The sequence below is a fragment of the Solanum tuberosum genome, unplaced genomic scaffold (assembly GCF_000226075.1).
Source record: "Solanum tuberosum cultivar DM 1-3 516 R44 unplaced genomic scaffold, SolTub_3.0 scf00105, whole genome shotgun sequence".
In the NCBI taxonomy this organism is placed as follows: domain Eukaryota; kingdom Viridiplantae; phylum Streptophyta; class Magnoliopsida; order Solanales; family Solanaceae; genus Solanum; species Solanum tuberosum.
The window spans coordinates 856,215-879,983 of record NW_006239031.1 but is presented as its reverse complement, the minus strand read 5'-3'; the positions used below and the strand labels follow the sequence as shown (position 1 = coordinate 879,983).

Genomic DNA, 23,769 nt, shown 5'->3' with positions numbered 1-23,769 from the left:
ATTAGTAAGAAACTACTCGTGTTGAATATCTAAATCACGATGTTTGATATCTACATTGAAATTCACGTCTAAAAATTTCATATTAAAAATCAAACTCGAGACTTCTGACTAACTTGTTGGTTACTAATTATTTACTATAACAAGTTAAAATATAACAGTAAATAATATTTTAAAAAATAAATTCTTTTAATTTCCCATCCTATTTTTTTAATTTAATAAAAAACATCTATTTTTAAGAACAATACTTCCAACCCCCACCCCCTCTCCCAACACCTTTATCAAACTCCAGAATCCTTTATTTTTTTTCTCCTATTCAGGTCCTCATCTGCTTCTCTCTCTCTCTAACTCTCTGTTGTTATTTCTTACTGGGAAGAAAACAAGAGTCAATCAGAGAAAAACCTAATGAACCCCACAATAACTCTTACTTCAAGTTAGCCCCCACCTTGTCAAATACTTCTCTGTGTTTTTCTATTATTCTGCAAATTAAAGATTTTATTTTAAAAGAATTTTACTGTGTTTCTCTCTCTTTTTTTTCTCTTTCTTTTTGAGTTTGGGAAGAAGAGAAGAGATGGAGATGGGGTTGAGAAGTTAGAAAACAAATCATCAGACAGAAGAAGGAAAATAAAATAAAAGGCAGATAAAGATACATCAGTTTTCTTGAACCCACCAACAAAATTCTTGATTACCCCACCCACCCCCACATTCCAACCCAGGTCCAGGCCACCACACTCTCTCTCTCTCTCTCTCTCCCTAAAAAAACCCAAAATTATGGAACTCACTGATTTACAAAACAACAATACTAATAGCAATAGTAAACAACAAACTACCACCAATAACACCACCCCTTCTCCACCTCTACACCACCAGCACCAGCATCAGTACCAGCTACTCTCCCAGCACCATCACCACCAGCAGCAGCTTCAACAACAACATGGGAGAGCATCTGTTCCTTTTATGACCTCTATTTCTATCCAGCCTTCGGCACAAGCTCCAATTACTAATTCTGCTAGTCCTACTGCTACTAGTGCTTCTCCTTCTACTTCATCTCCAACTCCACCGCAGCAGCAGCTAGTGGACGCTTCTCTTGCAATTGCCACTAGATCGGACTCCTTAGTTGACCCAAATAAGAAATCTCAGCCTCAGCAGCAGCTGGCAATACAACAAACACAACATGTGCAACAACAGCTACAGCCACCACCGAAGCGACAAACAAAGGATCGGCACACCAAAGTTGACGGGAGAGGGCGGCGCATCCGAATGCCAGCCGCCTGTGCAGCTAGGGTTTTTCAATTGACCAGAGAATTAGGCCATAAGTCCGACGGAGAAACTATCGAATGGCTCTTACAACAAGCCGAGCCAGCCATCATCGCTGCCACTGGCACCGGCACAATCCCAGCCAACTTTTCAACTCTGAACATATCCCTCCGTAGCAGCGGCTCCACTCTCTCAGCTCCTCCTTCTAAGTCAGCTCCTCATTCTTTTCACAGCGCTTTAGCTTTAGCCGCTGCCCATCATACCCCTCATCCTTTTGAAGAAGGATTCTCGCACATGCTAGGTTTTCATCATAATACTCACCTCCTGACGCAAAATCCAATCGCAGACTCAATACCTGGAGGTAGCGGTGGTGGCGATGGTACTGGTGGTGGAGAGGGGGCGGATAATTACCTTCGGAAAAGATACCGAGAGGATTTGTTCAAAGAGGAAGGTTCAAGTAATCAACAAGGAGAAGCTTCTGGAGGATCTAGTTCACCTTCAAATAAGCAATTCAAAGGAAATTCATCGCAATTGCCTAATAAGCCTAATTCCCAAGAAGGTGTAGCTGGACAATCGTCTAATATGCTTCGGCATACTAACATGATGCCAGCCACTGGGTTATGGGCGGTGGCACCACCGCCCACCAGTGGAACTACGGGCAGCCCGTTCTGGATGCTGCCGGTCACTGCTAGTGGGAGCGGACAGACTTTATCCGCTCCCATGGCAAGCACATCAGGAACTGCAACACTGGAGTCTCAAATGTGGCCTTTCCCTATGGGTAGCTCAAACACTATTCAAGCACCATTACATTTCATGCCTAGGTTTAATATCCCACCAAATCTAGAATTTCAAAGTGGGAGAGGAAATCCATTGCAACTAGGCTCAATGCTAATGCAGCAGCAACAACAACCATCTCAACATCTTGGGTTGGGAATGTCTGAAACTAATTTGGGCATGTTAGCCGCTCTTAATGCGTATTCAAGAGGTGGTTTGAATATGAATTCGGATCATCAACAAAGTCACTCATTGGATCATCACCAGCAACAACAGCAGCATCAACAACAACATCAACCTCAACCTACAGATAGCGACGAAGATGATCCAAACAATTCTCAGTAAAATCTGTAATATTATTGGTCAGTCCTTTTTTAATTACTAGTAGTATTTACACACATTAATCAAATGTTTAATTTTTTCATAGTTGAATTTGTTATTATGTGTACTTTGTCATCACAATGGCAATTGAATTGGTTGTGCAGGTTTTAAAATTTTTAAAGTGTGATGGAGTGAAAGTGCTTGAAAGATTCAGTTCATGGAAGACGGACAGAGGTATATGTTAGTTGTCATTTGGTTTTGTCTGTCATTATTACCTTTTATTTTTTGTTTGTTTTGGAGAACCTTTTGCTAGAGAGTTGCGAAGGATTTGAATTGTATTTTGTTAGTTTTGTTCCTAGCTAGGAGTGAAGAGAGAGAGAGAGAGAGAGAGAGAGAGAGAGAGAGAGAGAGAGAGAGAGAGAGAGAGAGAGAGAGAGAGAGAGAGAGAGAGAGAGAGAGAGAGAGAGAGAGAGAGAGAGAGAGAGAGAGAGAGAGAGAGAGAGAGAGAGAGAGAGAGAGAGAGAGAGAGAGAGAGAGAGAGAGAGAGAGAGAGAGAGAGAGAGAGAGAGAGAGAGAGAGAGAGAGAGAGAGAGAGAGAGAGAGAGAGAGAGAGAGAGAGAGAGAGAGAGAGAGAGAGAGAGAGAGAGAGAGAGAGAGAGAGAGAGAGAGAGAGAGAGAGAGAGAGAGAGAGAGAGAGAGAGAGAGAGAGAGAGAGAGAGAGAGAGAGAGAGAGAGAGAGAGAGAGAGAGAGAGAGAGAGAGAGAGAGAGAGAGAGAGAGAGAGAGAGAGAGAGAGAGAGAGAGAGAGAGAGAGAGAGAGAGAGAGAGAGAGAGAGAGAGAGAGAGAGAGAGAGGCATTTGTATAGGAGGATTATATATTTGTGTTTAGTATTTTTCAAAAAAAAACTCGGCTTGCTGTTGTGTGTATCAAAAAAATGCAAAAAAAGAAGAAGAATTATCATAGTATCCAAATATATTACTCCCTCTCTTCTATTTCTATTTTATTTATATTTTATGTGGCTCCCTTTCCTTTTAAGTTGGTCACGAAAAAAATAAATGTGATAAAAGAACATTTTTCTCAAAGTTACTGACAATGGATAGTAAACTGGAAAAGCCCTTTTTCATGGTCTCTTTTTTTTTTCCATGGTGAAAGATGAGGAATTAGCAGCTTTACTTTTTAATTTTTTTCACTCCTTAATTTTATTTTATTTTTGAAAAAAATGGAAACTTTTTCTTGAAGAGGAATGCATAACCAGGAGCATGTTGTTGTATTTATGGTACTAAATACCTTTTTCTGGTTTCAATAATTTCATTTTATTCTTTTACGTGTCCCCTATCTTTACTGAGGAATCCCCATATGACTTCTCTATACACATTTCTGGATAGAAAATTTAAAATATGAAAAATCTAGTCCAAGTATTTTTGGAAACAAACCATATCTCCAGGCTACTGTTTCTTCGATGGAAACTAGAGAGTGACATTGAGGAATCATCTACTTGGCGGGATAAAGATAATAATTTTGAGATATCTCATCGAATTATTTTATTCTCTACTAATATATATGACAGGATATAATAATCTAATGAGAAAAAATTATTGTAAAATTTAACTTGTATATTAACGGATTTTAATGGTACTACATTTTTTATGTTAGTAAATTTTTGTAGAAGTTAAAACTCTTTTGAGAGTGACATTTTGTAATTTGACTTGTACGGTCAATTCATGAAGACTTTCTTGTTTTCATTAGATAATCATTTTCTTGCATTAAATTATTACAGGTGAGGGTAGCTTTGTCATTTTTTTGCACCATTTTTATACTATTTCTAATTGTCTTCACTTAAATTTAAGTAGTGTTTTTTTAAGCATATCTGGCAGCTACATTTTGTCGTTAATTAGTGATTTGTTGGTACTAAGAAATCATTTTTCATGTAACCCCAAATGTCATTATGACATTTTAATACACCTCTGGCAAAAAAGAACAAATATTGATTTCAAGATTTTGTTTTGTAAATTATAGTAGTGGGTCACATGTGACTACCAAGAATTTTATACGGCTCAAAAAATTATCTTAATGTACTTTGGAACTATTTATTTGAATGGTTGACAACCTGCTAAGAAAATAGGATTAGATATATATATCGTCGAACTTTTTTATACTAATATTTTATTATAATAAATAATTGTATTTTTTATTATATTATATGCTTTTTATAATTATATTTTATCATATAAGTTCAAATAAATTTGTAAAATGAGATTTGACTGTAGTATACTATTTGTTAGCATTGGATTCTCTTATGGTGGGTTTGTTATTTATTCGTAATAATTGATGATTCCTATGAACAGAATTCTCAGTCTGGTCCGTTGATGCAATTTTCTTTTAGTTTTTATCGGAAATATTATAAGAAGTTATTTAATAGTATTTAAAATCAACTATAATGTAAACTAGGTCTATGACAAAACTTAGCTTTAATCAATTACTTTACAAGTTTTATTACTTTATAGTAAAAAAAACAAACAGAAACGTGCTTTGGGATGGGAAAACAATTCGGTGAGAATACACAGATTGCACATGCCTGTCTGAAAGGCTGAGCAGTCACTACGCACCACTAAATCATTTTTACCTTTTCTATTCAACCATTCGTAACTCAATGATCTGACTAATTTAAATTTGTAAGATGTTAAGTCTATAAAAAAAAATATTATTTTCAAACCATAGAAGTTGAAAAATAGTTTATGAGGAAAGGCTTACTCATGATATATCAGTCATTATTCAACGATGTCAACACGCTTAATTAGACATTATCCAATACTAAATGCATACATTATATAAAGGTTGAACATTAGACTCGACTGAAGAAAGGGTTGTTCAAAATCATATGTGGAGATCACTCATTCTATTAATCATGTGGGATTTCATTCATCAAATGTATTTTTAATGCTACAATACAATTGGATTAATCGTATTATATCACTTATTATCGTCAAGAAAGAGTAATTGCGCTAGTTTGAAAAGTAATGTTAGTTGAGTTTCCATTATTCCGTGATTTTCGCAACAAAAGACTCAAACTTTTGGACTTGCAATCAATTTATGTATAATTATTAATTATTATATTTCGGCGGGAAAACAAAATGTTACGTTATCCCCATGGTTTTATGTACTATTTTATTATTTTTGGTTGACCACCAATAATATATAGGAATGAGCGATTAACTCACTTAGGTGGTAAATTGAAACTTGTTTGCTTGATATTTGAATTTTGATGATAAAAATTAATATATACGTCCGATTATAATCAGTACAGTTGTTCAAACATCATATCTTTTACTTGTAATCAATTGTACTTGCATGTGGTGAGGCGAATATGACTCCTTTATTTTTAATTAGAAGTCGCTAAAAAGTAGCTCTCCTTATTGATCGTATTTAGTATATGTTCGAATTAATAGACTTTTGAATAATTTGTTTCATGGTCATTTACGTCAAAAGTTGTACTGGTGTTGACCTAAATTGTGTGGCACTCAAGCTTATTGATATCAAAGAAAGAAAATATCTTAGTACTATTACATTGTGGAGGTAACTGTTTTGACGAAACGATTAGAGGACCACAATTTACGACTTTATTTTCTCTCCCCTCTTTGTTTAATTTGTTGTTTGTTTTTGTTTGTCTCACTCTCAGTTTGGTGTTCATTATGATGTTTATTAGGAGTTTTATGGGGAAATCTCATTTTCGATAAATAAAATAATTTCAGGAGTTTTTAATATTAAAATTTCACAATATTTATGATGAGCTGGAGTTTGGATATTGTTTATTAGATGTAGTAGAGAATAATAGTATTTTAATTTTTAGTGTTTTTTTAGTAAGTGGATGAACGGTGTTGCCAAATGGTCACGGATGAAACAGTACTAATAGGACTACCCAACAAAATACAATATATATATATATATGTATATAAATGAGTGAATTGAAAGGTCAAAAACATTTAAAGTATTATAATTTTTTGAGTTTGAAATATCTCCATTTTATTGTTCAGATCGAAAAGTGAACAATTGATAATTAAGTTATGTTTCATAAAGATTTTGTAATGTTCTAATAGGAAATTAAACTAACACTTGATGATTCAGATATAAACTTAAAAAAATTGAGATACTTTAGATATGTTTTTCAAGCTTTTTAACACTATATAAATATATTCTATCTACTCTTTTGAAATTTGTAGTTTGTTATTATTATGGATTTGTTTCTTCACCCACGGTCTTCATGTGCACCCACTAAATGTACCATTTGTTTTTTTTTCGGGGTACATCCTCTTCTCTTATCTTGCATTGATTCTTTGCAGTACATCATCAATCCCTCTTACCTATCAAATATATAACATTTACTTGCTTATAACATAATTTAGAATTCAATATTTTAAATTTTATATTTAGATCTTCAAAAATTATATGAAAAATAATAATATATGTTGCAATCTTTCTCATAGTGATATGATGAAAAAAAATACATCTTAAAATGTAAGTCAAAGTTCATGCAGTTTGATTCACGAAGATGAATGTGACAAGTAAAAATGAACAAAAGAAGTATTTGCTAATTCCTATATATTTATGAGCTTAATAACACACTGTGGAAAGTAAAATTTCCGCAATCTTTGGAGGAATGGAAATCCCTTTTCCAACTGTAAAGACCATAGAGAAATTTTCTAGAAAAAAGTAAAAACAGAAAATTAAAGATAAAAAAAGTGGGAAACTAAAATTTCAAAAGTTTTTTGATACTCCATCAATCCACATCATGACAAAGATATTTCTATTTTATAACTCAAATTTCCACACAGCAAATTTTAAAAGTCTTGTTTTTTATTTTGCCCGCACAAAATTAAATTTATTATTCACATTGTTAGTCTGTTCCACAAGTTTTAACTTGTTACTCACAATTAATAATTTCTGCACTCAAACTAGAAATCAACTTTTTAAGACAATGAAAGTTTAACTTTCTTAGCATACCATGAAAAATTGAAATCTATATATATTAATAAAGCTGAAAATGAATCCGATGATGTGGCATGCCTCATTGGCCTCTATGGAGTACTATTTATTTATTTTCTCATAATTTTGAATTTTTTTCTTATTTTCTTTCTTCAAACCTTTAAAAATGAATTATTTCTATCATTATTATTTGTATTTATTACATTATAAATTATAATGGGTCATTAAAATGGTCAGAATTAAATTGAAATAATGGATCATTAAGCTGCAATATGCCCTTTCGATTGCATAACAGTCTTTAAGTTTTTCACTATTTAATGTCTGTTTAATCTATTGAATCTACAAATCAAAGAATTAATTGTTCTTCTTGAGTAGATATCTTGATATAAGTAGTTCATGAGCCAATATGGAAACTTTGAAGATAACACGGTAAGAACTAAAAGAAAACAAAGTAATTTGTGTTTATTTCCTCAAAAATTATACAGTACATGAAAGTACATTCAGGGGGTAAATCTTTACTTATTTTTTCCCTGATTTCTTTTCGAAATTGCAATTTTTCTTACTTTTTCTCAATTTGATGCAATCATAATTATTGTTTATGACTTTTTTAGTTTTGCAGTTTCATATTATGCTTGAAAAATTTGTATTCCACTAACTTTTTGTTTTGCTCTCAGTATATATGTATGGTAGAAGGTTGTGTAAATATGTTATTTTATTTATTTTTAATTATTTAGTTTTAGTCGAATAGTCACTCATTTGGCAAGCTAATTAAATTAAATTATCTATTATTTTTTCGTATTTGATGAACTTTCTTTATAAAATTAAAAGAATTGTGAAAATTAAGACCATATTCTGTTTTTTTTTTCTTTGTATAATTTATTCATCTATTGTTATGAGTTTTAGTCAGTTATGGTATACTTAGAAGGGATGATTAAAGAAATAATATAGTTATGTCTATCTAATTTATGTAGTGTGTATTCCTCCATATTTAAAAATATTATTTGGTATTTTATATTGTAGAGTAAAAAATGAAGATACTGTAAAACTTTGTAAAAATGATTACATGAACTTTTTAAGTTGTTATGTTTTTTATGTTTATTATATTCATGCTTTAATTTGATTTGAAGTATAATATGAAAACTATTGAATGGTGATCGGCTTGTGGAAGTGTATTTTTTTTTTTTTTTTTTTTATGAATAAGATCATAGGAATAATATTACATTATTTTACTTTTTCATATGTTCTCTCTATGATTTCTCTTTATTTTGTATATTATATAATAAATAAATATGTCAATTAACCATTCATTCATATTATTTAATGTAAAATTTAATGGTCTTTATATTTATCACTCCCATAACTTTTTATCCTCATAATCCCTAAAATAATTAATAGTCATATTCATGACAATATTTGATATTTGATATTATAGTGTTATAAATTGAGACAGCCTAAGACATAGTAAAAATATCATATTATTGCCTTTTTAAGTTATGTTTCTGGTGCTTATTATATTCATGTTTTTGGCTGATTTGAAGAACAAAAGGAAGGCTATTTGTATGGTGAACAATGTGGGGGTGGACGTCGTCACGTTGAAATGAAATCGAATAATTATGTATTAATTTCATATTTTTTTCGTCTGTTTTTAAATGATTAAGGTCATAAAAATGATGTAGCATTATTTATTTATTTCGTACGTTCTCTTTATGATTTATCTTTATTTTATATTTTTTATGAATATTTTATTATCGTATGTTTGATATCTTATCGTCTTTTATAGACAAATTCACTAGTATTTTAATAAAAATCATGACATTGACCAATTGATTCGATTTTATTGCCAACAATTCGATGTAACTAATGAGATAATATACACCTTAATTAATAATTGAGAGGTTTGAGTTTCCTTCTCATTATATATATTTCTTTTGACTTAATATAATTCATAATCAATTCTTTGAAATTTTAATGATATAACATCTAGACAGTTAAACTATGTTTTGTTTCAATTGAACACACCTTAACTCATAATAAAGTGTTCTAATGCACTTTCGGATCAAAATATGAAAACCTTTATTTTTCATGTTTTTTCATTTGTCTATTAGGTAGTTAAGTTAACATTTAATTTTATGCATTTGTCTCAATAAACCATAAAAATCCAGACACAACCTACTAGAAGTTGATGCGTATAATTAAAGATGATGACACATTTTATGTGGTTAATTTAACTATATCCTAAAGATGAATGAAAACACAGGCAAAATTTTTTAAAAAAATTGAATTGAAATTGTATAATCGGAACACTTTTTAGGAGTTGAGGTGTTCAATTAGAACATGACTTAGTCTGAATGCCTTATATGATATATAAATTTGAGCGTCTGTTTTTTCGATGAATTTTTTTTCCTATCATATCCTATCATATATGTACATACATAAGCGCTAGCTTTCCGACAGAAATTCAAATTTTGTGAAGGATACATTCTTGAGGTACATAGATCCACCCATCTTCATTTTTTTTAATTCATAGGTCAGTAAATTTTTTGTCTATTTCTTATGTAATATTAATCGAAAATATAAGTTCCATGTCTAATTCCTGAGCTTATATAATATGTATATTCAATGTATAATCTATGTATATCACTTGCAAATTAAAAAAGTAAAGAATATTGAATTTGCTTGTTTAATTTTTATTTTTTATTTTTTTTATAACTGAGAAATTCGTCTGTGACCTGCCCTTTGGACCAATCACAGCCTTCTAAATTCGGTGGATAATGGGCCCGCCCCTCTACCCTTCTCCACTTGAATACTGGGTTTCGCTTTGCATGGTGTGGAGCGACCTAAGCCACAAATTCTCCACCTTTTGCCACTTGAGCTAGCCCTTGGGGGCTTAATTTATTTGCATAAGCTAACATTAAAAAGACAAAGTTGAGGTACCCATCCATTACCTATTTGGTAAGCTAAGGCAACAATATAGTTGTCAGTTTGTAATGTAAATTTGGGTGAAGAAATTGCTAGCCAAGAAAATATTTGGGTGAAAAAAAGATTCCATCCTTTCTATCTCTATACAACAAATATATCCAACTTGCTTAGTAATGATCTCAAATTTGCACACACAAATACATACCTCTAATTCTTCTATCTATTCATGAATATAATAACATCATGATAAAGTAGGCATGGCATGCATGATGCAATAAGATTCTCAAAACAAAATAGTACTATAATAACTGTGGACAACATTATGGCACATTAACTTTGGTGAGATATATGATCATTGACGGATCGATTAGAATTTTCGTTAAAGAGAATCAAAATAAATAAATACATGAAGTAGCTAATAAGAGAATTCAATATATAGTACAAATACATTAAAAAGAAAAAAACTTTTTTGAACTATCTACACAATTTAATTTTTCGACGAGAACGAAGTGGTTCAGGTAGAGATTCGTGGAAAGGGATAAGTAATATAATTGTATGATTAAAAAAAATGATTCAACCCTCTAGGCTATTTAATTTGAACAAAACCTATGTTGATCATAACTCTTCTTAAGGTTTATCAAAAAAAAAAAAAAAAACTGCTTAAGGTAAACAAAACAATCAAATATATTTTCCTTAAATTAAGGTGCCGATAAGTTTGCAATAACTTTCTAATAAATAATTTTCTTAATTACTTTTTTAATATAATGACTTAAAAGTACATGTTCGATCCTTGATTATTGACAAATTTTAATTTTAGTCCTTAAAATATTAGCGGTCCTTTGAAGGTAGGTTAGTTGATCATGAAGAAATTATTTTTTGGATTTTAGGAGATGATGGAATTTGGAAGACACATATTATTCTTGATTTTCCCTTTATTGATCATAAGAATGTGCGTTTTTGTGGCCAGACATATTATGATGGGGAAATTATATTCGTAGTTAAAGTCAATAAATTCTATTATTTCTGTTATGATATCACGAGAAAAAGTTGGAGAAAATGTCAAATAGAGGGATTTTATGAAATGGATTGGATTGGAAGCATTCATACATGTGTAGAAAGCCTCTATCCCGTTGGAAAAATATTGCAGCAATGATTATCAACAAGTTCAAACTGAGTTCGAGCAAGACATATAAAGATAGTTTTGAGATCTTTTTCCTTTTTTTTTTTTTTTTTGAGTATTAGCAATGTACCTTATTATAGACATTTTCCTTATGTTGATGATCTGTTTAGCTATTCATTAGGTTTTGAATTAAAAGAAAAGGTTTTTCCTGAAATATTGTTTTCGAATTAGTATTATTTTTGGGAAAATTGTATATAATAGCAAACTATTAATTCAAATTAAATGTCATAACCACAGTTTGATTTAATTGTACCCCGTAGCAAACTGTTGTTATTTCGCCTCTCTCCCTGGTGAATCTCGCTCACCACTCTCGGCAGTCTCTCCCTCGCCTCTCTCGCTTTATACAAACAGAAATGTATAAATTGTGTTTCTGTTTGTATAAAGTGAGAGAAAATTGTATATACACATGTTCTGTTTGTATAAAGCGAGAGAAAATTGTATATATATATGTTAGCCCCTCTCCTAGATGTCGCTCGCCACTCTCCCAGATCTCGCTCACCAGTCTCTCCCTCGCCTCTCTCGCTTTATACAAACAGAAATGTATAAATTGTGTTTCTGTTTGTATAAAGTGAGAGAAAATTGTATATACACATGCAAATACATATATATTCGTCCTATACATTATAATTATACAATACAAATATTCTTCTGCCCAGTTCTCTTTTGATTTTCTCTCTTTCTCGCTTTATACAAACACATATTATACAATTGATTCTTTTGTATATGTATACCAAAACATATTATACAATTGTTTCTTTTGTATATATGTATAGCGAAATAGCCAGCTTCTTTTGTATATATGTATAGCGAAATAGCCAGCTTCTTTTGTATATATGTATAGCGAAATAGCCAGCTTCTTTTGTATATATGTATAGCGAAATAGCCAGCTTCTTTTGTATATATGTATAGCGAAATAGCCAGCTTCTTTTGTATATATGTATAGCGAAATAGCCAGCTTCTTTTGTATATATGTATAGCGAAATAGCCAGCTTCTTTTGTATATATGTATAGCGAAATAGCCAGCTTCTTTTGTATATATGTATAGCGAAATAGCCAGCTTCTTTTGTATATATGTATAGCGAAATAGCCAGCTTCTTTTGTATATATGTATAGCGAAATAGCCAGCTTCTTTTGTATATATGTATAGCGAAATAGCCAGCTTCTTTTGTATATATGTATAGCGAAATAGCCAGCTTCTTTTGTATATATGTATAGCGAAATAGCCATAGCAAACATAAAATTTGCTATGAAGCACAATTATGCAAACTATAGGTATAACATACAAATATAATTTTTGTGTTTGCTATATGTGAAAAATTACTCATGCTTTGGACCATGAAATTGCATGACTTGATCGAATTTATTTATGTCTGAATAATGGGCCATCAAAAACCAAATTAATGACCCCGAAAGGATATTTGTCCATCCAATTTGATGTGAAAATCCAAACGGAGCCCCGAGTTAGCTATATATAGACGCAGTCGGTTGCGTGAAATTCAATTCAACGCATTGAAATTTTGAAGATCTGTAAGAATTCTGGAAAAGAGATTTAAGCATACAAATAGAGAGAAGAAATGGCACAGGCGAGTAAAGAGCCCTGTAAGAAACAGGCTTGCGATATTCAAGCTTGTCTTTCCAAGAACAATTTCCTTCCTCAAAGGTCTGGCTCGATACCTAATTTATTCTTTTATGTTATTAGAAATTCAAGTTGGTCTATGAGTATATCAGGAATATGGTTGTACAATTATACCAATATGCATAAATCTATGTCTCTGCTTTTTAAGCAAGTATATAATATCACTGTCCACCTTTCGACGAATCCAGTAACGTTTGCCTGGGTTCTGTATTGTATTGACAAATTCATTAAATTCCGAGTTGGGAACCTATTTAACAAAGTCTATAGTTGGTGGATGTTGCTTGAGACCTCAACCACTTTCATTGGGGGTAGAAGAAACTAAGAATTGTTTGATGCTCCAGCAAACCAAATTATTCAGAGGTGAAAAGTCATATATTTAGTGGCCTTTGGATAGTAGTTGTAACAACCTAGAGAGAGTTGCTTTTCCTGTAAAGTGAGTTGTAGCTGAACTGCCACTGCTCTACCGGAATGTGAAATCAAATTATGTTCCTACTGGATGTGTCTGCGAAAACACCCGAAACCTACTGGCTATTAAAAACCTTCTGCTTTTTTATATGAGGAGATGTACAGCAATGAATTTTAAAAGGATCCATTTAAACAGTCTTAACCCTTATGTGATGCAAAGATTAGTTACTCCTCCCACTATTTAATATCATAGAGGATGATTGGAAGTGATGCCAAGAAATCAAGGGAATTATCATCAACCATGAAAATTGCTAGTCTACAGATTACAATATTTCACTCTGAGATCAACATACACCTTGGAGTCATTTTCTTGAATTTGTCTACTAAAGTTGCAAGAATGATTCTGTTAGCTACAATACATGAGATTTAGTCTAGGACCCAGGGAGCTTACAGAATCCAAAGATAGTTTATGCTATTTACAGAAGAGATTTACACCAGCTAAATATAGCCCTCAAGGAGTGATTTGGAGTAGGGATACCATCAAAACATCTATGATTTCTTTTTATCCAAATACACCATCAAATAGTAGCAGACGCCATTCTCCAGATATTCTTGATGGTGAACTGTATTAGGAGACAATAAAGCAATAATGTGGCTATAAGTTCCTAGACTGCGAATTAATTGACGAACCCTGATAATAGATGTCACTTCTAGTTGCTTCATAGCCTGGTGCTGCTTCTTTGACAGGTATTGGGAAAACTTCTAACATTTCTCTATCGTCCAGACACTTGCTTTAGGTCTGTACTTATCAGAAGAAAATAATAGAGAACCTTTTAAATACCTCTTAAGCAGATTTCTTTTGAGTATCTCAATGAAAATAATCCAACTAGTGTGGAATATTTATCGAGGATTCATATAGCTGACTGACTGCCCTGAACTAGTTTGGAATTAAGTTGTAGTTGTTATTGTTGTTGTTCTCTACATCTGTGTGGCTGCCTCCATCTGCAATATTATAATTTTAGCTAATAGATCCATAGGCACATTGCATCCCTTAAAACTTCTTTAAAGTTTAATTTATGTTCAAGTACATGCTTATTTAGTGAGTAGTTTGGAAAGCTACTAGCTTAGCTCAACCCATAAGTGTGTAATATTTTTACTGACTTATCCCATTTTACCTGTGTTGATAGGTGTGTAAAAGTGATCGAAGCATTGAAATATTGTTGTGAGCAATGTGAATACAAGTCAACGCATTGTGCTTCTCTGTCTGGGCTGCTTAAGCAAATACAGAAAAATTAGAGTTTGATGGCTACAGTTGGCTTCAGACTTCAGATAATACCATATCCTGGTTGTGTTGCTTCTCAGAGCCAAACATCTTGTGACTTTATGGACGTTCTCAATGCAATCAAGAAAGCTGGATCACTACTCTAAGTGATTATTGATTTTAGTTTCATTATTAGGAATCTGAGTTTAGAAGTTGAGAATGTATTTCAGCTGTATGACACAGTTAGCATAGCTGTTGAACCTCATAAGCGAGCGGCATACTTAATTTCTTTAGCAAATAAATAGTAGAGGTGGAGATGGTTGTGGCGAACTGAACTCATTGTCTCATTTAGACCAGCTTGCCTTGTATACACAAATAGAGCAAGATATCTCAGTCGGCATCATATATTTTACTATTCACAAGAAAAAATTAGAATGAAGCAAAACATAAGTTTGGATATTAGCACATTTGATGCCTAGAGTCGATATATTGGCTCGATTTTTGGTAACTTGGTTCAATAGGTAAACTTTTTTTCAAATTATTTCAACCCACCAATTAAAAGCAATCCCATGTTCAACAAGGACTCGTGCTAAAGTTGAACTGCTTGTGTTCTTGTCATATTTTGCAGTAAGGATTGCTGAATGACACGCTGCTCTGGACTCTAGAGTATATTAATATATATTACTAACTGGCAGAGTGTAATCACTACAATTGCATAGTTCTGTAGATTTTCATGGCCTTGGTAGAAAACCGCTTGTTACTCTTCACTACATATAACAAAAAGCAGTCCATAGAATACAATTGGTGTGGTTTCGTCTCTTCTTGGGAGAAGAAGAAGAATTGAGCAGATGAATTTGTTCCTGTACCAGGTGAAAAGAAAAGAGAGGAAAAGGAGGGAGGCCAAGAAAAATAAAAGAGGAACACAAATATCACCCTATGATCTCAAAGAATCTTGCCGCTTCAAAGGAATACCTTCTTGTCCAAAACCATCCTCCTCATCCGTGTGCTTGGGAAGTCGCACAGGTAGCGTTGGGGGACCTGTATTGGATTCCACAATAGACAGCATGTTACTTGGAAACTACCCATGTAGTAAATGTATATGGAGTGTACAAGAATACCAACTTAAAACCCAAAGAGCTTACCATCAACCATGTCTTTAGTTTTGTGAAGAAGAAAAGTTCCAGAAAGAATAGTCACAAACCCACACAATTCTGTTACTATTTGTGTTGGATTTTGCCTATCCCAGTCCTGTTCACACAAGTTATGAGACGAATAAGGAAATTTGAAGCATATCATGAGGATTTTTTTTTTTTTTGAAACTGGTAACTAAGCATATCATGAGGATTAAATAAGGATTTTAAGTACAAAAATGAAAAACAAGCACTAGAAAAATGCATCAACCTCCTACATTCAACATTTAGGTACCAGAAAACCCAATAAATGGTTTGCCAATTGGATATGTTCAATTCAATGCTTAATCTTGGTGTATACACTATAGTTCCTCTAAAAAGAAACAAATAAGAGGACTTGACCATACTTGACCCCCAATTGGAAGAAAGCATAGGATTCATCATATTATACTTCAGAATAAATAGATAGGCCAGAACAGAAAAATCAATTCATAATGACACTAATACTTTGCAACATACACTACTGAGAGGAGTTACCTTGAACATGATGACACTGGCCAAAATAGTTAAAGAAGTAAACATGACATAGTATATCGGTGAGACAACAGCTGTATTAAATGTGTCGAGCGCCTGCATTGACGAATCACCAAAAAGGGAAGGTGAGGATTATCACAGATGACAACAGGGTAAATATGCTTTGCATGTGAAAAATCAATAGCTTCAATTAGCAATCCCGGAATAATTGTTGTATTATTTTTACGCCATACCTGAATGTCGGATAACAATTCCAGGATTACAATCCCGGGATAAAAAATAAAATGACACATTTGCCTTTCTCTATAGCTTTTCTCCCAAAATTCTTAAGAAAGATTAGTTTACGATTGTAAATAGAATTTTATATCAACATGCCCAATTTAAACCAAACACGTGTGTCATATTTTATTTTTTATTTTATTTTTTATGACAAGGGAAACCCGCAGCCGCTACCCTTTGGGTGCGCACAGGATAAAACCCCCGCTCCTATGCAATAGCTCGCAAACCACATAGGAGAGGTAAACCGCACTAGGCAAGCCTGGTGCGACGAGCTCAACCCAGAAGGCAAACCCCTTGCTTTCGCTGGCAAGGGGTTTCGAACTTGAGACCTCCAACATGGAAGTAACACGTGTGTCATATTATACTCTCTATATATCTCTGTCTTAGTCCAATGAACCTAACATCTAGCAATAAGACTATATCCACTGAATAATCCAGTCACTATTTAATACCTGTATTGTAATCCCATCACTATAATCTCAAGATAAATTGTTCCCCAACCAAACGACCACTAAGATTATTGAGGCTCTTTTAATGTACTGAATATTTTGTCTTTGCAACTTATATTTTTTTTGATGACAAGGGAAACCCGCAGCCGCTACCCTTTGGGTGCGCACAGGATAAAACCCCCGCTCCTATGCAATAGCTCGCAAACCACATAGGAGAGGTAAACCGCACTAGGCAAGCCTGGTGCGACGAGCTCAACCCAGAAGGCAAACCCCTTGCTTTCGCTGGCAAGGGGTTTCGAACTTGAGACCTCCAACATGGAAGTAACACGTGTGTCATATTATACTCTCTATATATCTCTGTCTTAGTCCAATGAACCTAACATCTAGCAATAAGACTATATCCACTGAATAATCCAGTCACTATTTAATACCTGTATTGTAATCCCATCACTATAATCTCAAGATAAATTGTTCCCCAACCAAACGACCACTAAGATTATTGAGGCTCTTTTAATGTACTGAATATTTTGTCTTTGCAACTTATTACTTATAAAATGAATTTTGAAATTTGAATTTCGTATTACATGTTAAGTAATTGACTTGCTCATTTTACTACAACATTTTGCCTTTAGCTGAAGCTTCATCATAGAAGTAAGATCTCAATCCAAAGTGAGCATGATCCTAACCTATATTATCCGCATTCTTAGATCACAAGACACTCCCAAAGAAGATAAAAATACATCTAAACTTTGAGTTAATAATACAAAAAAAAGAACAATTACAAAGTGCATTTTCAACTGGGAAGACAATCATAAAGCACAATGTTGATAAATCATGAAATCATAGAGTTGTGAAATGATTTGTAATTACAGCAGAGAGGTGATATTCTCCTTTATGAAAACAAAACAGATTAGCACATAATTGCTTATATTCGTTTCAGCAATGAAATGTTGTCTGAACCTACCCGTCTCACCCACATAAAACTATGTTCCAAGAGCAAGTAGGGACTACAGCATGCAAGATTAACGGAAGAAATTTGAGGACAAACAAGGAGACAAAAAGAAGGAACAACTCTCACCTTATTTAAGTAATTCATTTGGGTGATAATACAGACAATGACAATCATAGTAAACGCCCAAGTCTGTGGATATATTAGCTGATTCATTCCTGATAAGGTCAACTTCAAAGCAATGCCAATTGCTTTTACACTCATAACCTGTTATAGCAAGCTAAATTTCCATTAGAAAAAAACACACGTGGAAGTTGGAAAACTCAAAAGCAATATCATTCAGATTGGAAAAACTAAGATAGTTACAGTCACATACCGATAAAGAACCTACTAGCGAGCAAACTCCAATATAAAACATAATGTGTGTCTGCCCATATTGTGGAAGATAGTGAAATATGAGAACTAGGGAAGTTGTTATCACCATAGCAGCATAGAAGAGAAAAGCTGCAGGTGAGCCAAAAGGTGCTTAAGGCCTTGAGCTCCAAAAGATTTGATTAACGAAAACAAAACAGCTAACATCACCCGTATGTAACAAGTAACTACCTGGCTCAGTAGCAAGATCCCACACTTCTATCACAGATTCAATCTCACGTTCTTGTGGAGCGTGCAACACAATTGTGATGGAACCAACAACACATAAAGCACAACCTAAAATTCCAAACGTATGTAGCCTCTCCCGCAAAATAACGTGTGCAAGGACAGCACTGAGTATACAACATCATCAATACTCAAGATTATAAAAGTCAAAATTTGAACTAGCTATGAAAATTACACAATACCTTATTATAATACTGAGAGCACCAAGAGGAGTCACCAGAATAGCAGGGGCAAATGCATAAGCCGCAAAATTAGCAACCTCTCCAACAATCACTGTTGGAAATAGAAGCTAGATGTTAGAAGCATATCTTCAATAGAACTAAACACAGTTCAGATAAACCAACTGCTAAAAATATCAAAAGAAGATTAACATTTGCACGTCAGACAGGATAAATGTGCAACAGTTTTCACAGCTCCACACAACATCTTTAACAAAACTTCAAGAACAATGGAAAACAAGGTGCAACGAACACCTGATGAAAACCAAACTTTTTACTATAGTTCTCCTTGTGGTTTTTTTTTGTGTGTGTATGCGGAGGATGGTTACATCACACTTTTTAACCTGAGTCCGAAATCCAGCTTAGTTAGAAAGCCATTAACTAAACCTAGCTCAGCTAGAAATTAACCAAGTAGATGGGAAGAGGAGTGCACCTTGCAATTAGTTAATCTACACATCATGATCCATAATGGCACTTCCTATAAATCATTTTAAAAAAAGCTTTGATCGATGAACAAGTAAGGAGAAGCCATGGAGCTCCTGCGCAGAGGACTGCTACACAAACAACTTCATCTTTATTAAGTAAGGCCATGCCTAAAAGGCTAAAACAATTATGAGAACACAAGAAATAAAATGGTAACTAACACCAAGTGCCACCAGATTTTGGTCAACTGAACTCCAAAAGAAACCAGAGAATGTTTTTTAATATAACAAATATGCAACTTGAAGGAAAACAGCATCCCCAAGCTTGTTGCAGAAGGGGGCAATCACATGAAAGAATAGTAGTCCATAACTCACTTGTTATCATGCCCACCCACCAGAGTGGCTCAAAAAGATATGAGTATCCTCCAACTCCTGTAAAAATATATCAATGTCAAGTCACAGAAAATGTGCATCTGAAATGAATAAAGGAACATCGTGAACTGTAAACTAAATTAGTGATGGAAAACATTTAATCATATCTTAGATTCTTTAATCATTTTTACGCTAGCAGTTAACCTACCACAACCCTCCTTTAATAGAAACATATAAATCTGGAAAAACTTTTGACGGACATATGAAAGAATGAACATCACATGCAAAACTTTAAAATCATAACTTAAAGACTATTTAACGTTAAGCGCCTTGCCACTATTATGACTCGAGGTAGAAAGGTAATATATAATCATTCAAACAAATGTTTAGGGTAAACAACTGGCACCAAGAAACTTTTGTAGTAAAATCAAACAAATGCAACGAATGTCAACAGTACTTTACACTTTACAGATGGATCAGGTCATCCATATCAGGCTAGATTGCAGACATGAATCCTAAGAATACAACTTAAAGTCAAAATTCATTTATAACAACGAGATTTATTCTACTGTTCTGTCTTTAATGACAACCGAGACCTAACAGCATAATAAAGAAAAATACAATGAGAATCACGGACAGAGTAGCAAAGAGTCTGTTATTCAACGTGATTAACATCATTCCTCAATGCCACAGTTGAACCTGTGATCATCACGTGTTCTCTCAGCACTTTAGTGTACGGAAACCACAAAGCGACAATTTTATTTGGATTAATGCATGGCAAATATGTTTCTTGCTAGAACTAAAAGAACAATTATGTATTCGTGTACAACTCTGAGTGTGTCATTTATCCTTGTTGCTAACTTTACAAATACTCTTTATAACTAAATATCAATTTCCAAAACAAGGAAAAAGTCCAGAAAGAATATCTGTTTACAAAATCTTACTCCAATAGGGCATTGAATAAAGCATGGTATCTGCCTGTACCCCCACACCACACCCAAAGCATCCAAACAGTACCTCTTGTCACTTAGTTGGATCGACGGCCGAGTTAGTGAAGTGGGTATGTTGCTAGCTAAATGACACATAAGTTCAGCACACACTAAAACTTACAGTCCTCAGACCACATTACACTTCAACACTCTTCTGATCTACCAATACATCCATAAAACCCCACTAAATATGATAGGTTATGATCTCCCAGTCTGTACCAATCAACCACACCCAATCCCAAATTGTTGGTAGGTACACATTGTTTCTCTCTGTTTGGGCCCATACAATTCCAGTAATTGATAGTAAAATCTGAAAATGTCACTTTACTAGACACATCTAATTGATAACTTGAGATCTCAGACCATTGCAGCTATAGCAACAGTGTTTACCATTCATGAGATCAACTTAATACATCGACAGATACACACTAAACCCACTAGTAAATTAAACATAAAGAAGTAGTTTTCTATTCAAGAATTGAATAATCCACATTTTAAAAAAAAAAAAGTACCAGCCCTGACGCCAGAAGCAGCAGCTTTCTTTAACCCCTTTTTCTTAACGATGAAGCTAGCACCAATGAATATGCTTGAAGACAATGCAAGAACCAATCCTTTAATATTATCAGATGACATGCCTCTGTACACATCTTTCCAGCTTTGAGAACTACCCACACCCTCGGACGCCATCAACACCCCCAATAAAACCAATCACGAAATAAAAAATCTTGAACCCTAAACTTCACTACTCCATTATACCCACAATTAAATTAGCACTACAAATGGCAAAAAGGGAAACGACCCAGGTGTGGTTACATACACTGCAACAAGTGTGCAGTGTAGGATCTGTGAAATACCAAGATATGGATATGGGTAGCCAAGAATTAAAAGGGTATGAAGATCTGTCGGTGAGAGAAGAAAACGACGAAGAAGAAGAATGAGAAACAGAGAATGAAGATGAAGTGGCTGTAAACAGCTGGGGAAAATTACGAGTTTTAGTGAAAAGAGTATAGTTGGTAGATCGATGGGAAATTGAACGTTGGGGGAACGAAAGAGTAATATATAAACTTTATTTACCAGAAATAAGACTCCTCCCCAACTCGGCTACATCTTTTTATTAGGGCAGGAGAAGACAAAAAATTACGATGTGAGGAATCGAATTCTGGCTAATAGGTATAGTCAATCAAGAGTTTAAGATCATTTTTTCCGTGTATTTAAGTGTTAGTTAATTCAGTAAAAGAGTATTTTTAAGGTTATGAATAGTTTGGGGAATAAACTAATAATTCGTGTCAAAATTAGAGGCAATACTCTTCTTTAATAAAGTATTACTTATTTACGAGTATGTTATTTGTGTGTTATTTAATTAATTTTATATTAAGCAGACGGTTTATCAAAAATATTCTAGATATCCATCCTATGAAGGGTAAGAATAAAATGTGTGTATAATCTATCTTTTTCAGATTTCAATAACAAAATTACATTATATAGGCTATTGTGTTTTTGTTTTATGTGAGATTTTTAGCCTGGTATGTTTTTAAGTCATGGACTTCAATTAAATGGTATTTTGATTAAGTTTATAAGATCAAATTAATTTATAATTTGTTAACACTGGAAGTTTTTTTTTTATAAATCAAGTGGTTATTTTGAAATATTTATTTTTATACATATTTTAAATATTTTGGAACGCACTATCAAAACAAAAATTTGAAAATTTCAAATTTATATCGCCAATATTGTAATATTTAATACTAATTTAATCGTTGTTCTAACATCAATATCAAATAAGTTTAAAGTGCACAAGGGAATCGTTTCATTTAAGACTCACAAAAGAAACCAAGAAGCTTATATTATGTCTTATATTAATTAATTTTATTGAAAACCCCACAATGAAAGAAACTTTCTATTTTGCCTAGGCTATTTGATATTAGTAGATATAGTGGGTTTTACCAAAAATAAATAAATAGATATAGTGGGATAATTAGGTAAACCTAAAATAACCTTGCATACCTATTTCCTTCAATAAAAATTAAAGAGGAAGATATTTATCTAAAGTATACCATTCTTAGCCTAAGAATCTTAGGAGCTACACTAGTGGGAAGTGGACTATAGTAATGTCACTATCATTAAGTCACTGTTGAATGTCAATATTTGATGTAAATGAATAAAGTCACTATTGTGTATATTTAGAGGTGAATAGATGTGCTAATTTTCTAACAAAGGAATGTCGTAGCAAAAAATAAATTTGTTAAATTTATTTTATGTTTTTGAAGTGTTATTCATGTGTACAGTGTACTTGATTCGTCACTTTTAAATTAGTGTAGCGTTTTTCGAATATTTACTTTTTTTATGAAATAGTTTTTGATGGCTATCCATGTATGATTCTTTTTCAAATAGGGAATGAGTTTCCCAAATTTTCTATTCTAGATGTAAGTTCGAAGTTCAACAAAATTTAAAGTATCATTCTACTGTGAAAGGATATAGGGGAATCATTTTCTAAAAGACTCACGGTAATTTTAGTGAACTCGATATTTTATTTTATTTAAATCTTATTTTATTATATATTTTTAATAGTATTTACCATTCATATTTTATTGAATACATGTATCTAAATAATATACACCCACCCTATAGGTGATATGTTTTTCTTTCTCAATTTCATTAGATTTAAGTTTATACACAACTTCTTCCTCCAAATTAAATGACGAAAAAAAGTTATTCAACTTTAATTAGAAATTACTTTTATTGCAATTAATACTTCGGTTATCCATGTAGTCTTCCCGCTATTAAGATTTAAAATATCAAAATTAAAATAAAATGATAAGCTTGAGAGTTGAAGATACAAATATGTTTCGTCTTCTATGAAGGAAAAAAGAAAGAAAATATTACAAGACAAATCTAACAGTGAGTACTATATTTTTGGAATTTATAGAATATGTGTTCAAAATTTATTAGAATTTTATATTTATAGAATACATATTGTGTGGGTTGTAAGGACATGAAAACATATAGTTTGTCATGTATCGACTATCTTGATGTGTGGTTA

The 23,769-nt window shown here is 33.0% G+C and overlaps 3 protein-coding genes across 3 annotated transcripts; 2 read left to right on the top strand and 1 right to left on the bottom strand.

Moving 5' to 3' along the window:
• The first annotated feature begins 288 nt into the window (after positions 1-288).
• LOC102597862 (transcription factor TCP8) lies at positions 289-2,744 on the top strand. The gene is made up of 2 exons (XM_006349286.2): positions 289-2,390; positions 2,514-2,744. Exon 1 carries the CDS (start codon positions 769-771, stop codon positions 2,371-2,373), a length of 1,605 nt encoding a protein of 534 aa, XP_006349348.1. The 5' UTR covers positions 289-768; the 3' UTR covers positions 2,374-2,390; positions 2,514-2,744.
• A 10,080-nt stretch (positions 2,745-12,824) lies between these two features.
• Positions 12,825-15,145, top strand: LOC102597549 (cx9C motif-containing protein 4). The gene is made up of 2 exons (XM_006349285.2): positions 12,825-13,088; positions 14,657-15,145. The coding sequence occupies exons 1-2, from the start codon at positions 13,003-13,005 to the stop codon at positions 14,763-14,765; spliced, it is 195 nt and encodes a 64-aa protein (XP_006349347.1). The 5' UTR covers positions 12,825-13,002; the 3' UTR covers positions 14,766-15,145.
• Positions 15,146-15,397: 252 nt separating this feature from the next.
• LOC102597218 (probable magnesium transporter NIPA4) lies at positions 15,398-21,874 on the bottom strand. Its single transcript, XM_006349284.2, has 9 exons — positions 21,242-21,874; positions 19,744-19,800; positions 18,911-19,001; positions 18,675-18,835; positions 18,448-18,575; positions 18,201-18,338; positions 16,398-16,490; positions 15,873-15,978; positions 15,398-15,768 (listed from the first exon to the last, which is right to left on the bottom strand). The coding sequence occupies exons 1-9, from the start codon at positions 21,414-21,416 to the stop codon at positions 15,665-15,667; spliced, it is 1,053 nt and encodes a 350-aa protein (XP_006349346.1). The 5' UTR covers positions 21,417-21,874; the 3' UTR covers positions 15,398-15,664.
• Between the last annotated feature and the right edge of the window lie 1,895 nt (positions 21,875-23,769).

What these genes read in the sequence shown, in the direction of transcription:
- LOC102597862 (XM_006349286.2), top strand. Translation starts at nt 769, where the DNA reads ATGGAACTCACTGATTTACAAAACAACAATACTAATAGCAATAGTAAA.
- LOC102597549 (XM_006349285.2), top strand. Translation starts at nt 13,003, where the DNA reads ATGGCACAGGCGAGTAAAGAGCCCTGTAAGAAACAGGCTTGCGATATT. An exon ending in AACAATTTCCTTCCTCAAAG is followed by an intron (nt 13,089 to 14,656) that starts GTCTGGCTCGAT and finishes CTGTGTTGATAG; the next exon opens with GTGTGTAAAAGTGATCGAAG.
- LOC102597218 (XM_006349284.2), bottom strand. Translation starts at nt 21,416, where the DNA reads ATGGCGTCCGAGGGTGTGGGTAGTTCTCAAAGCTGGAAAGATGTGTAC. An exon ending in TGCTTCTGGCGTCAGGGCTG is followed by an intron (nt 19,801 to 21,241) that starts GTACTTTTTTTT and finishes ATATTTTTACAG; the next exon opens with GAGTTGGAGGATACTCATAT. An exon ending in CGCTAGTAGGTTCTTTATCG is followed by an intron (nt 18,339 to 18,447) that starts GTATGTGACTGT and finishes TTGCTATAACAG; the next exon opens with GTTATGAGTGTAAAAGCAAT.